This window comes from Podarcis tiliguerta (assembly GCF_965153285.1).
Source record: "Podarcis tiliguerta genome assembly, chromosome: 2".
Lineage (NCBI taxonomy): Eukaryota > Metazoa > Chordata > Lepidosauria > Squamata > Lacertidae > Podarcis > Podarcis tiliguerta.
The window spans coordinates 37,357,162-37,371,933 of record NC_139535.1 but is presented as its reverse complement, the minus strand read 5'-3'; the positions used below and the strand labels follow the sequence as shown (position 1 = coordinate 37,371,933).

At 45.7% G+C, this 14,772-nt stretch overlaps 1 protein-coding gene across 11 annotated transcripts in view; it reads right to left on the bottom strand.

The window, feature by feature from the left end:
- GRIP2 (glutamate receptor interacting protein 2) overlaps positions 1-14,772 on the bottom strand; it is a 364,422-nt gene continuing 349,650 nt past the window's right edge. For 10 of the 11 annotated variants that reach the window (XM_083426937.1, XM_083426935.1, XM_083426933.1 and 7 more), the window contains 6 exons: positions 12,958-13,134; positions 12,396-12,552; positions 9,341-9,461; positions 7,447-7,686; positions 5,768-5,914; positions 1-2,472 (listed from right to left, as the gene is read on the bottom strand). In XM_083426937.1, the coding sequence (XP_083283063.1) occupies positions 2,281-2,472; positions 5,768-5,914; positions 7,447-7,686; positions 9,341-9,461; positions 12,396-12,552; positions 12,958-13,134 (1,034 nt within the window). In that variant the 3' untranslated portion in view covers positions 1-2,280. Of the gene's footprint in view, positions 2,473-5,767; positions 5,915-7,446; positions 7,687-9,340; positions 9,874-12,395; positions 12,553-12,957; positions 13,135-14,772 lie in introns of all 11 variants that reach the window. The other variant, XR_014507912.1, reaches the window with a different exon arrangement.

Below are 14,772 nucleotides of genomic sequence, written 5' to 3'. Positions count from 1 at the left end.
TTTTGTTTTGCTTTTATTTAATTAAAAAAATCTAAGTAATCGCAATACCATTTAAATACATAGATTTACAAATAGGTCCAAAACAGGACTAAAATATTCTTTGAATATTGTGCTTTCATAGATACATAAGAAAATTAGCGTATAAAAATACTTTACAAGGAATACACTCTAATATATGGATAAAAATACACATTTAAGTAATGCATTTCATTTTCGTATCATTCAAAATGCATAGGAAGGGATACAAGGACCATTTTTTTTTTAAAGCCTTATTAAAAGTCTTCATTAAAAACCTATTTGAAGCCACGCTGAGCTTCCGCCATTTTGGGAATATTGCATATAAAACCCCTTTTTTCTGCTCAACTGTCAATACCCTCCAGTTTCTTTTATGGCACATTATCTAGGTTATATGGCAGCCATGGTATGGAATATTGCATACTTTGAGAAGAGAAAATGGCTACAGCTAGATGCGGCCCCAAAGGGACTCCATGCACATCTTAAGGAAAGCACAGAAACTTTGATGTGGCCCAGAAAGTGAATAAGCATATTTTTTATTTTAAAAAAAAGAGAGAGAAAAAGAGAGAAGTAGATGCAATCACAGCTTAATCTGGGCTCAGATCTGAAAACCAGTTGTGGTTTACTGATCTACCGGAGAAGGTTACCCATACCAAAACATGGCACCTTAATTTGCATCAGAAAGGTACCAAAAGAAACAAAGGGCATACAAAGGAAGAGAGGAGCCAGTTTCCCATTTCCAGGGTCTTACTCAAGTTCCCTTGTAGGGGGACAGTCGGGAAAAAACCACCACAATAAAGTGCTATTCCAGAAACCCTGGCACAGGCCATTAGACTGGCCGGGGCGAGATTTGCAAGCCCCGGCATTTTTGCCATGTGGAAAGGAAGAGATCATGGCCTTAAGTTGCAAGTCCATCTCACCTGCTGCAGGCAGATCATCCAAAGAATGTGAATATCACATCCATGATCACTACAACGGAGGGTCACATAGGCATCGTGCTCAGAAAGCCAGGGAGGAGAAGGTAACTACTAAAAACATGGGGCTGCTGCTATGACCGGTTACAACAGGGTGTCAACCCTCATCATCAGTGGGGTTTTTTTAAACAAACAAACGCACGCACTTGCACTAGGACGACCCACAGGGGGTGCACTGGGAGACACAATACCAATCTCGCAGAGGATGTCTCATGCTTAACAGTGACAAGGAGATACAAGGGTTTCCCCACTCCCATGGGGGGGAAAATGAGGGTCAGGGCAAAGAGGGTTATGTGAGTGACTCACATTCAGCTGCCCACTCACAGACTCATGGTTCAATCAAGAGAAAGATTCTTGGTGCTGTGTGTGTGTGTGTGTGTGTGTGTGTGTAGGGGGAGGCACACACAAGGTTACTACTGGTGACCCAGAAAAGCCAGTTTCCTGCCCTTTGTGTATGGTATCATCAGTGCTGTCTAAGAAAAACACAGTAGATGAAGGAAGGAAGAAAACAAGCACACGTTGTCTTGAAGTCAAATAGTGGTAGATGTGTTTAGGCTGCGCCCCAAAGGATGAGTGCCTGAGATGGGGAGAAAAAAATTACATGCCCGGGCCCAGTCTTTTGTGACGAATGGCTCAGGACTTCATAAAACTTGGGAGGGGAAACTCTGCTCTCGGTTGATCCCAAGCACCACAGTGATCTGGGAGAGTGTGGCTGTGAATTGGGAAAAGGACACAAGGCTCTTCTTGCTGTGGGCTAAGGAAAAGCTATGGGGTAGTGCAGGGGTGGCCTTTCACAGAAACAAAGCGGTGTGTGTGTGTGTTAAATATTAAGTTTCACTGTACATGATTTAACAAAGCAAACAACAAGAAAATAGCACCATGTACCCAAGCCCTTTGAAGACAGGGGCAAAGATGATGGTCTGGTGCCCTGTGACCCCGTTCGCTGGAGAAGCTCATACCATGAGCAAAGGATGTTCTCTCCCAGGTGAGTTGTGCTGGGCACTGCTTCCTGCTTTCAGTGGCAACAGCAGCGCATCCCACCCACCGTGTTAGCCAAAGCGGGACCATTTCCATCGGTCTGTCTCAACTCAGGCCTTCAAGGCCTAGGCTGACTGGCTTCAAGATGCGACAAAAGGGAAACCCATTTCTTCATGGCAAGTTACATTACACAGAGTAATCACAATACCAGTGCAAAAGTAAAACCGAAAAAAGTGTTACAGACACCCATCAACCCCTTTGCCCCCACCCCCACAGGACCTCAAGAACAGTTGACGCCAAGCCCACCCAGCATTCAGAGTGTCTGTGTGTTTGCCTTGACCTCCACACTAGGAGGCTGCCGGCCTGGCAAATCCTCATCGAGCTGGGCTTTGGCAGTGAAGGCCAGGGGATTCCGGCTGATTACCAGGTCCAGTTTGTCTCCTGCTTCAGATATCAAAGGGACAGCTAAGCAGCAGTCAAAGTCCCGGGTTCGAATGCGGTTTACCTGAAGGGATGGGAGAAAACTCACAGTGGATTATGGGAAACAAACACACACATGCAAAACAGGAAAATGAGACCATTTTAATTTACTGTGCTGTTGTTTTTTAAAAAGTATCCGGTTGCTGGAAATCTCAGCTGGTGAGAGTGCTGTTGCGTTCACCTCCAGCTTGCAGTCTTCCCTCAGGCATCTATCTGTCTGGTCAGCCATTGCAAGAACAGGATGCTGGACTAGATAGGACATTGGCTTGATTCAGCAGGCTCATATTGTGCTCTTATATTCTTAAACTTGTGTCAACACTCAATAGATTGTAATTTGGGAGCTGTTCTGCTACATATAAAACATAGGCCAAACCAAACTATGCTATGCTATGGCAGAAAAATCCAGGAAAACACATTCCTGGAGCCATTCAATTCCTCAGTTATGTGAGAGAATGGAAAAGACATCCGATCAAACCGTACTCTTTTTGTGGGACACAGTTTTTGACAAAAATCTAACCAGAAGCATTAAGTCGGGGTGGTGAGCTGTTGTTGTATCCTTGTGGGGCTACTCTATTCTCCAGCCAGTGACTTGGGGGGCCAGAAATGTATTTTGTAACACCCAAGGCGCCATAATACAGTTGGGTTTCATCTTGCAGAAAAGGCTCCCCGGTTATGAGGAGGTTGTTTAAGGGTGGAGCCTCTCTGATTTCTTTGTCTTAAAAATATTTACCTTTTCCTCATCCCTGATGAAACTGTGGACAAACCTTTTATCCTAACTCAATTAAGGTTTCATTAGGGCTACCAGGGACAGATAACCCACGGATCGACATTTTTTGCATTTAGCTGACAGTGTAAGGTGGGGTATACAATCAGTCAAACTGGCAGGTGGGATCTAAATTAAGTTTACAGTAAGCACAGATGTGGATGTTAAGATCTGCTGCACACACTCGGAAGCAGCAGCATCTGGGGACAGTGAAGGGCTACTTTATATTCTAAGCCCCAAGTGCTTGAGGCAGGATGACTCCTTTTGTTTCTGTAGCCTGTGAGACAAACAAGGGATGTTCTCTCCATCCCAGCTCCTCTCAGCCCAGTGCTGCCATGGGGATGAGCATAGTATGTCAGCACATGGGAGAGTGCATGGTGGATGAGAGAGAGAGAGAGAGGGAGGGAGAGAGAGAGAGGGAGAGAGAGAGCATGGTGTAAGAGAGAACGCATTGTGTGTCTCTGTGTCTCTGTGTGATCTGCAGACGTGGGTTTTCGTGATATGTTTGTGCGGCGAGTGTCTGCAAGTGGGTGCATCTGATAATGGCATGTGACCCTCAGAGGGCTGCCCAACCTTGAATGCAACCCCGAGGCCAAGGAAGGTTAATTGGCTCTAGGGTTAATTCTTCCATTCCCCTGCATCTGGTTGAAGATTTTATGGGTCAAACAAATCCATCTATATTTTTCTGACCTTTAGAAAGCCCTTTACGGATCACTCCCGGCTCAACACTTTCCTCTAACTAGGATGCTACAGAGTCAGACCAGTGGTCTATTTCATTCAGTTCTGTCTGCACTGGCCGCTAGCTGTGCTCTAGGGAGCCAGTGTGGTGTAGTGGTTAAGAGCGGTAGTCTCCTAATCTGGGGAACCGGGTTCGCGTCTCCGCTCCTCCACATGCAGCTGCTGGGTGACCTTGGGCCAGTCACACTTCTGTGAAGTCTCTCAGCCCCACTCACCTCACAGAGTGTTTGTTGTGGGAGAGGAAGGGAAAGGAGAATGTTAGCCGCTTTGAGACTCCTGAAGGGGAGTGAAAGGCGGGATATCAAATCCAAACTCTTCTTCTTCCCATCCCCACCTGGAGATGCTGGCATTGCACTTGGGCCTGACCCTTTCAATGCCTGAGGCCAAACAGACATGTGCTGCCATGCCCTCCCTTACCTGAGGTGACAACAGCAGTGGTTTCCAGTGAGATCCCACAAAAATCCAGTGAGATCTTCCTGCAAACCAGCGCTGCTTCTCTGCCACCAGCTGGGTGGACAGGGTGCCCGCAGAGGCAACACCTGAGGTGGCTGCTTCACCCCTGCACTTGGGACTTCCTGTATGCAAGGCCGATTCTCTTCCCACCGCCTCAAGCTACAGTCCTGCTGAGACCATCATACAGAAGTGACGACAAGGTCATCTCCTCAGTGGTGTCCCATGCAGATATACTGAAGTCCTCTTCTCATGGTTCCTCTTTGGGTCTAGTGTGCGTTCAAGGGGAACACTTTGGTGCTTGTGCAGGCTGTGACATTGCCAACATTCTGCAGAAACGTGGCCAGCAGCCTAATTACTTTTTTTTTGTTCCCCCTCTCCGCTCTTCCCCCAATTCCTTCTTTCTGCTGGTCTTTCATTTGAGGCTGAGAAAGAACAACGGTGCAGCAGGCCAGCTGGCTACGGACCATAACAAGCACAAATGAGCCTCCCCCTTATTTTTTGCCAGATTTTCAGTTACTGACCCTACATGTGTTAGAGTTAATTGTGGCACAGCCAATAAAGTCTTTTTAAATGCTGAAGGGAACAGCAAAATAATCCTTCAGGGAATTGCAAGACTTCTAAAATAATGAATGTAACTGCTTGCAGAGCAGGGAGGGGGGTTGTACCAACTGCCTCCAGCATTTCTGGTCCGAACAGCTGCCTCAGGAGAGGCCGACAAAACAGTTTGGACCTCAAGATGTCACTTCTTTTCCTACCCCCACCAGAAACGCCAGTGAGGTGTGCCAATGCATTAATAAAGAGCCTCCTGAAGGTCTAGGTGGCTTTTTCCTGTGGAATAGCTACAATGAGTTCAGGGAGGGAAAATGTGTGGGTATGAATGGCTTGTGCTACAGAGCTGGAGGACAAGTTAAGGCAGTGGTGGCCAACGCAGTGCCCTTGGCTGCCAGCATACCTGCTAGTACCTCCTATAATGCCCATGAAAGGTCTCTATAAAAGCCCACAATGCATGAGAGATTGTTTGCTCCTCTTGCTCACAGTTCCTGTTTGCACTGGGCTTGCCCTTTCCTGCACCATCTTATGGCGGCCATTTTGTGACAGGCATCCATGGCACTATGTCAAAATTCCAAATGTGCCCCCTGGCCCAAAAAAGGGTGGCATCCCCTGGGTTAAGGAAAACAGAAACCTTTCCATCAGTGAAATTGTGCAACAGTAGGACAGAAAGAAAGAGAAAGTGTACCGTTTTAGACAGACTATTCCAACAGCCACTAGTATGAACCCAGGTGGTTCGCCCCAGATGCAAGCTCTTCTTCAAGAAACAGACCCGTTTGGGTTTCTTAAACCTTTTGCTGTTATTTCTAGTTATTACCTGAAGGACTCTGTCATAGGGCTTGAGTCCACACTGATCAGCTGGCCCATCTGGGCGGATCATATTCACATAGACGCCCTTTTCCAGCAAGCCATCTGAGACACTGAATCCAAAGTCTTCAGTCTCTGGATCCTTATAAATAGTTATCTGAAAAGGAAAAGGAAAGTCTAATTTGGTACGAACAGCAAAAACAGAGGACAAAGCATGAGGAGAAAGTGCCTCCCCCCCTCCCCCGGTGCTTGAAGAATAAATGAGGGTCTCATTCTAAAGTTTTTGCAAATTTCAGCTGTTTCAGCCTAAAATGTCAAACTCGGTCACTAAGTAGCTATGGTGAATGTAAAACAACAGCTTCAGGTCTGTGTTCTCAAGCGGCACCGTAAGCCATGGGAACCAAGTGCAATGCTGATGCGACAAGAGTGAACGTGTGGGCATGCGGCACGGAAGTAGGAAAATGGCCAGTGTTTTCCAAGAAAGCATCAGCAGCAGAACTAGGGCACAGGACAAACAAGGATAAGGTGATAACATTGCTCTAACACTCCTCCCAATAATGATCCCTAGTTCGAATGTGGGGTCAGGAACAGAGCACGTTTGCAGAGCAGTCCTAACCATGCCTACTCAGAAACAAGCCACACCGAATTCAATGGGGCTTAGTCCCAAGTAAGTGGGGTTAGTACTGTAGTCCTAATTACTAATCTTTACTTGGAGAGCATCAACATTGCTATCAGAAAAGGTCATTTGGTCAGACGCAATGCACACAGTCAGGCTCTCAGTGCGAACCAGCAATGCTGTTGCTTGGGGGGGGGGCAGGCGCTGTTCCAACTTTAAATCGACTACCTTGTCAGCCTTGAGAATAAAGCTCTGCTGTTTAAACAGGAACGTTTGGTTTCTAGCAAAATGCCTGAAAGACTTCTGAACCACTAAAAGCCTTTTTGGAGAAGCTGGTGCAATGGTAAGCATTCCTCTGCTTACGTGTGTCCATGGATTGCATGCCATTGCTGTTAGGCAAGATTAGATATCCCTGACAGCAATGCTGCATTTGCATGTTGAACCTCACATTTTCCATAGGCCTTTCAGAAGTGATAGGAAATGAGAACAGGAAGGTGTACCCCCCCACGAGTCCCGTGCTTACACCTCTCCCCCGCCACTAAAATGAGAGCAGAAGCCATTGTGCTACTCCTGCCCCGAGACTCTTGTTTACCTGTGTGTGTCACCCGCTTTACTGCAAAGCCATCCTATTATAGGAGGCGGTCTTCTACTAAGCCAGTTCATTAGGTCCACCTACCTCAGTATCACCAACACTGACTAGCAACAGCAGGTTCTCCATGGATTCAGACAGCCCTGCCTGGAGATGCTGGAGGTTGCACTTGGGACCTTTTGCATCCAAAGCATGTGCTCTACCCCTGAACTATGGCCTGTTCCAGTTTTGCTAGGTGTGTGGGGTCCATTGCAAGGGAGTGGCAGGAAGAGGGCGCTGTCTCCACTAGAGGACAACTGCTTACTAACACCAGTAGAACATTCCATGCCCTGCCATCCTGTGCTCAAAGACGTTTATCCAGAAACTTAGTAATGGGGCAAATCCGCCTCTGGAGATTATTCTTTTTTCAGTCCTTTACCCACCCCTATCTTATCTTTACCCCACAGTCTTAAAACCCATAACCAGACCATTCTTCAGAACAAACCTTGTGCAGCTCAAGAGGGGTAGGAGACATGATTTCTTGGATCTCTTCCTTCATCATCTTAATCTCCAAATTCCTGTCATTTTTCTTGGTGGGAGTGACATTGGCATTGCCCTTCCCTTCACCTGAGCTCTTGGTGTTCCCTTTCCTTGGTGGGCTCAGTCCTGCCTGGTTGACAGAGTTCATGAGCAACTTGCCCCCGTCAAGGTCTAGATTGTGTACACTCCCTGTCATGATGGATGCCTATGGAGGGGTAAGTAAAAAAACAACCACACACACACAGAGAGAACACAGTGAGCTCGGTGCAAGAAGCAACATGAACAGCAAGGTTCAGGGCAAGATGAATGTCCCAACTCCTGCATCCTCTGCTCCAGAACCTCCCACCCAAACAAACACTGGCCAGACAAAGTTCAGAGAGAGAACAGGGTGCCATTGCTCAAGGACGCTTCAGGACTCCCATTACTATGGGATGCTGCCAATTGCAAACCCTGATCAGGATTCATCATGAGTTCACTTGAATTGGCGTATATGAGAAATGCCAGCCCACATGGAAAACAACATTTTGGCCGTGCACTTGCAATTTATGGGAACTGGCCACAGCACCACAATATCATGGCAAGACTTACTGCCCTATTATGATTCTCCTTTTGGCCAATGCTAGATGCACACCATAGAAACAGAGTTGCTGTTTCTATGTACACTTTTGTACTTGTCCATCCATACACAAGCATTCTCAACTGAATGCTATCTCAGTGTTTCCCATCCATGCTAGTGGGTGGTGCTTTTGGGGATGAATTTGCAGTGTGTGTTGTTGTTCCCTCACCTCCATCAATACTTCCACGCGCTCCCAGAGTTCTGGAAACATGAGGCCCATTGTGGACATGCACAAAATTATTTGTTTACCTGCATGTGTGGCCATTAAAAAAAAATTGTTACAAGTTTTCATATACACCAGATTTGCACAAAAGAGTAGATTAAAAAAAAGAAGTTGAATTTTGAGCCCCACCAGCAACTCACCCTCTCTGAGTTTGAAAAACCTAAGGTGCATATTGGACATGCAGGCAGGTAATTTTTTACTTGTACCTGCCACCCTTTTATAAATTTTGTTTTTGAGATTCAAGTTTTCTGATATACCAGACTTGCACAAAACAGCAGGTTAAGAACAAATGAAGTGTGTGTCATGACAAACCGAGGAGCACCTCACCGACAGAAGTAGGGGGTCAGGTGATAGATGATACCCAGAAAAGTCACCACACACATGAAACCTTCATCATGTGCTTCAGTATGTCCACAGTTGGGCAATAAGCAATTTTATGTAGGATTTTTGTTTCCTTACTGCATTATTGGGAAAATCTGAACTACACAGGGGAAGTGCCACTTAGATGGGGACAATGTTATGTGTTCAATGCAATAAACATTTAATCCACTTTAAACTGCTATGTGTACCTAGCCTTACGCATGAATGATAATTTGACTGCTTCAAGCACTTGAAATGCAGGGGCCATGCTTCTGACAAACAAAAAAAGGATGAAAATCCCAATTTTCTGCTTGGGAGAGCAGTGCTAGTTTGGATTAGGCTGGCAAAGGCTAATATAGATTTTGGGGAAAACAGGTCTAACCTTCCTGTGTGCCTGTACCCTTGTAATACCTGCTCAACCTGCTCAAGAAGCATACTATAAGCTTCTAGTGATATTACCTTGAAAGGAATCACACTTTATAAAGGGTGACACTCGGACTATGCAGGGAAGGGGGAATATAGAGCACCCTGTTCACCCTGCCATTAGCTCCAGCTCCCCTCAGTCACAACCAGAAAGACGCAGCTCAAGAAGGACCAAGAGGGGAACTTACTAGAAGTGGTACAGCTAGACACCCCTTCTGCTTTCAAAGGTTAATTTACCTCAATCTCCCTCAAAAGCTCAGACTGGCCGCATGTTTCCAAGTCCTCCAAAGCTTCTCCAAAAACACGCCAAAAATTATCCTCATGTGCGGTCTCAAGGCCATTTTGGCGGTTGGGATATCTGTTGTAACGTAGGAACCAAAGATTGTCAGCACTCTTCTGGAGCAGGGTGGAAGCCGCAAGGCTACAGCAAGTGGCTCGCCAGTAAAAGCAGAGACTTGGCAGAGTCTTCATATACAAAAGCAAACAATATGAACTTTTCAGGCAAGAGAGAGTCCAAATACAAAACCTCCATGCACTTTCACTAACAGGGCAAAAGTCCTTCAAGAGGAAGAATTACACTGGTGTAGTAATGCCACGTTCAAAAGGGTAAAATAAAAAGTGCCTGTAGGAAGATTGTAGGTTTAGGAAGACGTTTTGGTGAAATAGAGAAGTAAAAGAAAAAAAGGATGCATTATGGGTAAACCAGGAGCCTCAGAGACTGTTAGTACAAAGGCGGATGGGACAGAGTTCAGATCTGAGACACAGAACACCTGAGAAGAGAGAGAAAAACACAGAGGGTAACAGACGTGGTGAGAAAATGAGAAATACATCAGGTATCTGTGGGAGTATATAATGTAAAAAATGATGTATATAAAATGGCTTCCCCTAGACTAGGCAAGCAATTTAAACACTAAATGCAGAAATATACAGAGGGTTCAACAGGACCTATATCTCTCATTTGCGCAGGTCTGTAGTTATACTTTCAATAAACCTAAATGCTAATCTATTCTGCTGCCCCTGCTCATTATATACTTCTCCCTTGAAGAAGTAGAGAGGTTTGTGCTTGCTGATATCCACACCACCCTCTCTTTTTGGGGTAAAAAGGGGGCAAAACAGTCCTTTCCCTTGTATATAAGAGTCAGTTCCCCACGTTCTGCCCCATGCTTTTAACAGTCAATCACACTCCAGGGAAACCCAGATATACTGAACCCAGTTTGGGGCTCCACTCAGTGGTGGAGAGCAGGTGGGGGTGGGGCTGGCGCACATCCTGGGAGCAGGGGGGCAGCCACAATGGCACCCCACCGGGATCACACTGCCAGGGGCAGTGTGCTCTTCCTGCACTCCTCTTCCTCCGCCAGTGGCTCCACTGAGAGAAGCAGGCTTGAGTTTCAAATGGCTCCATTCACTTGGGACAAGAAGTGGGTGAGCCTACTGGTGTGCCACTTTACTTTCTGTGGTTCGTTGCCATTTCTTCCCCTGAGGGAAAACCAACCCGCTGCACTTAGTGCCACTGCGGTATGGAAGGTGAAGTCTGTTCTCCAACCCTGACACTGAATGGCCTGACAGGAAGACCACAGAGCAGTGCAATGCCTCTCTCCACACACAAACAAGCTATTCTCACAATGGGCATTTTGATAGGTTATTATCATTTGTCGGCACTTAAAAAATAGCTAAGTGCATAACTGCGACGCCTGCTTCTCATTTGCGTGGACATTTCCATGTCACTTCTTAGATCGCTAAAGGGAGAGCAGCAATTAAAAATGAACTAAAGTCATATGAAATGGTTTTGGAAATTCATGCCAAGGAAATGATTATTGTTTTAATGAGTCAACACTACAAAGAACTGTGATACAAACAGAGGGAATGTTGAGTTGAAGGTTCATGTTTTTAATTTTATGCCTTCTTCCATCCTCGCCCACTTTCCCTTATCCTTTGGACAGAGTCTTGTTTGGACCAAGACTGACTTTGTTTTCACAGCTGCTTGCCAACCCAGATGTAGCCAGCCCTTCAGAATTCCATTACAAACCACAGCAACTCAGGTAACCCAATGGAATGGCAAGGAGTCTAAGGCCAAAGCAAGGTCTGTGGTTGGGCAGCCTTTGATGAACTGCTGAGGTGTGGAAGACAGCAGAGTGATGAGCAGTTAGGCCATTTGCAGGTGGCAGATTCCTGAGTTATCACAGCAAACAGATTCGGGTCACTTGGCACCATATGAGGACTATGCCAATCCCTTCTAGTTCAAACTGGAAAATTAGTGGGATTAGTTCAGGCTGCATAGGCCACTCAAAACCTTATGGAATTGGTACCTCTCCCCTCGCCCTCCATTCCCATGTAATACTTGCTAATTTAATGCTGAACCCTGGGCTTCATCCAAACAGACTCTTACAGATGTCTAACATGCTGCATCTTAGTATTATTTTAACCCCATTTTACGCATGTGAGTGTGTGTACGTATGTACATGCGCAGGCACACACGCGCGCAGGCACACACACACACAGCTCTTCTAACAACATTAGTGCATAGATCAGATTCCAGATCTGCAATACTGGATTCCTGCTCACGTGAAAAACGTTGCACCATTGAAAAAGGAACTTAGAAATGACTTTTTGGTGACAACATCACCAGGACACACTTTGGCATGTGATCTTGTATACCTACTGGTAATCAGACAAACAGAGGATAGATAGGATAGAGATAAAAATCAGCGTCATGTATAAGCATCCACCCTAGATTGCTTTCATATATGGCCTTTCACATACCTAGCAGCTCTGGACTGCCATTTAGTCAACACCCAAAAGACCAAATGTGGGCCACACATTAAAGGTTTTTTAATTACTCTCCATTGCTTGAACGCCATTGTTAAGATGACACCCCGCTGTAATGAAACGTAAGTCTGGGCATTCAGAAAAGGTGAGACGCCGACTTCTAAATGCCAGCATTATTTCATTCCAATTAGAAATCCAACTTAATAAAATGACCACTCATCAGACTAGCCCAGAAGTCCACTTGCAGTTCCATTTCTTCTCTAAAAACACAGGTGAGGCCTGGGCTTTCTGTACGACATGTCCCTTTTGGAATGTGGATGAATAAATAGATCTGAATGTTTTCATGTCAAATTCCTTCAGGAATAGTTGAAGCTGATATTGACCCCTTCCTTTGGGAGGAAGGGAAGGAGGCAAATCGAATGGAGTCAGGTAAGACATGTAGGAATGCCTGGTCCTTGAGATCCATATGAATGCGCACAAACACACGCCCATCCTTCCCCCTCATTTTCTTACAAGCCTCACATACCTGCTGGGCTTCTCCCAGTCATCTTCACTGAAACTGCCATCAATAAAGGGGTAACTCTTCCTGGGATCACCAGGAGGGGTACTGTTCTTCTGTCTGCTGGATCTCCATTCATGTGGGTGAAGGGCAATGCCAACAGCTTGCGGCAAGTATGTACCTACTGGGATCCGATGGGGAGCAGAGAGACAAACAGGAAGGATCAGGTCGTTTTTACATGGCTACGTTGAGGAAAGACAATCTTATGGTTAAGTTAGCTGGATGGGAAGTCTGTCTCCCATTTCTAGTTCTGCAGTAGACATCCTATATGTCTAGGGGGAATTTAATCGTGCAACCAGATGGACAAAGCACCCTGCTTTGTCCATTTGCTGGTGAGGTTTGAATCCAAACCACACCTGTAAATGGAAGTTGAAGGGGTTCGCCGTAACTGCTGACCCCATGGCAATGTTCGCTTGCGTGAACCTTTATCCCCTCAGATATAAATGTATGAACTGGCCCTCAGCAATTCAAAATGGAGTTGGGAGGGAGGAGACAAACTTATGCATTCACACATTAAAGGCAGACTCACCCTGACTTCCATAACCAGCATCAATGCCAGAACCGTCCCAGGATTCCATTGCACTGTCCACACTGGGGATTGTGGTGGAATAAATCTCAGAGAGTTTGCTAGTTTTCTGTGAATCAGTCAGGTCATCTTCTGGGTCACTCACTTCATTTATACTCCCAGACTGTTTCGGGTAAGTCCCTGGGGTCAAAATAAAGATGCACAGGTATGCACAAAAGGTTAGAGACATTTCTGTGAAGCTCGCCTGCTCTGTTTTTGTTATGTTATAATCACCAGCTAATGGGTGGCACTGTGGTCTAAACCACAGAGCCTAGGGCTTGCCGATCAGAAGGTCAGCGGTTTGAATCTCCATGATGGAGTGAGCTCCCGTTGCTCGGTCCCTGCTCCTGCCAACCTAGCAGTACGAAAGCACTTCAAAGTGCAAGTAGATAAATAGGTAGTGCTCTGGTGGAAAGGTAAACAGCATTACCATGCGCTGCTCTGGTTCGCCAGAAGCGGCTTAGTCATGCTGGCCACATGACCCGGAAGCTGTACGCTGGCTCCCTCGGCCAGTAAAGCAAGATGAGCACTGCAACCCCAGAGTCGTCTGCGACTGGACCTCATGGTCAGGGGTACCTTTACCTTTACCTCAATGGTTGGTAAGTCTCATATCAGGTTGCAGGCCCAATGTTGTGTTTTCCAGAAGATGGAGGGTCTGGTGTGCAGAACACTGATGTTCCCTTATCCCTGTAGCAAGGAGGTGCTGCCCTTCTTTCCCCTTCATCCTGTAAGCCTTTTTGACCCATGGCAGCTTCAAGTTGCACCAACCAAATGTGAAATTAAGAGTGGGAGAGCGGCTTTCCAGGTGTAAAAATCACACCAATCACGACTACTGCTAGCGTGTGATCGTAAGTGCATCTGCTTGCAAGTAAGTTCAGTGAAATCAAGTAAAAAGACTTATTTCCAAGTAAGTGGCTTTTCTGATTTAGCGATTGTAAAGTGATTTATTCTTTACTCAACACTTAAAACCACCATAACCTTGACAATTTTCTCTTTCACCTTAGAACATCTCCTGAGATAAAGACTGTACTTTAAAGAAAGGGGGGAGCCCACTATAGTCTCCCCAAATTAGGATGGGTTAAATTGCTTATGATGGAGTACTTGAGATGGCTGTGGAATTCCAATTTCAAATAGCTCAGGCTTAGAATGATTGATAGGAATTCACTCTCCTCCGTTCATTTTGACTCATGTGTCATACGCAGAAAGTGCTCCAAAGAGCTTCTGTGAGTAAAAATATCATTATGACTGCCGGACGAGCTGTGCCAGCTATATCCTCTCTTGGGGAAAGCTCTGCGAAAGACTATTAACGTGTTTCACACCATAATAGCTAATGGTTGAGAGCTACAGAGATCATCTCTGGACTGTGAGAGCTGTTGGGGGATGGTGATTCCCAAACTCAGCTAAGGTTGGGCCTTTAAAGGTCTCTCTGTGAAAGAGTTTGCAGTTTTTTAGGATGATGGAATGAGCAGGAAAGAGAGCACTGACGTGGAGATTGGAAGGCACATTGGAGAGGATGAAGGGATGGAGGAGAAATTCAATTTAGTTTGCATTTTAGTAAGTAACTACCTAATGTGCACCTCTTAAAAAGAGAAATTGGGCTAACTGGCCCTTGAGGTCCCTTCCGACCCTACAGTTCTATGAAATGTGCAAATCAAAGCACACCTATCCTTTGAAATTTGCGCTTCTCCGAATTTTGCAATGCAATTCTCCACCCCAAACAATGTATAGAATATATGTTAGGAGAAAGAATGCAGTAAAATGCATATATTAATAAAGAGA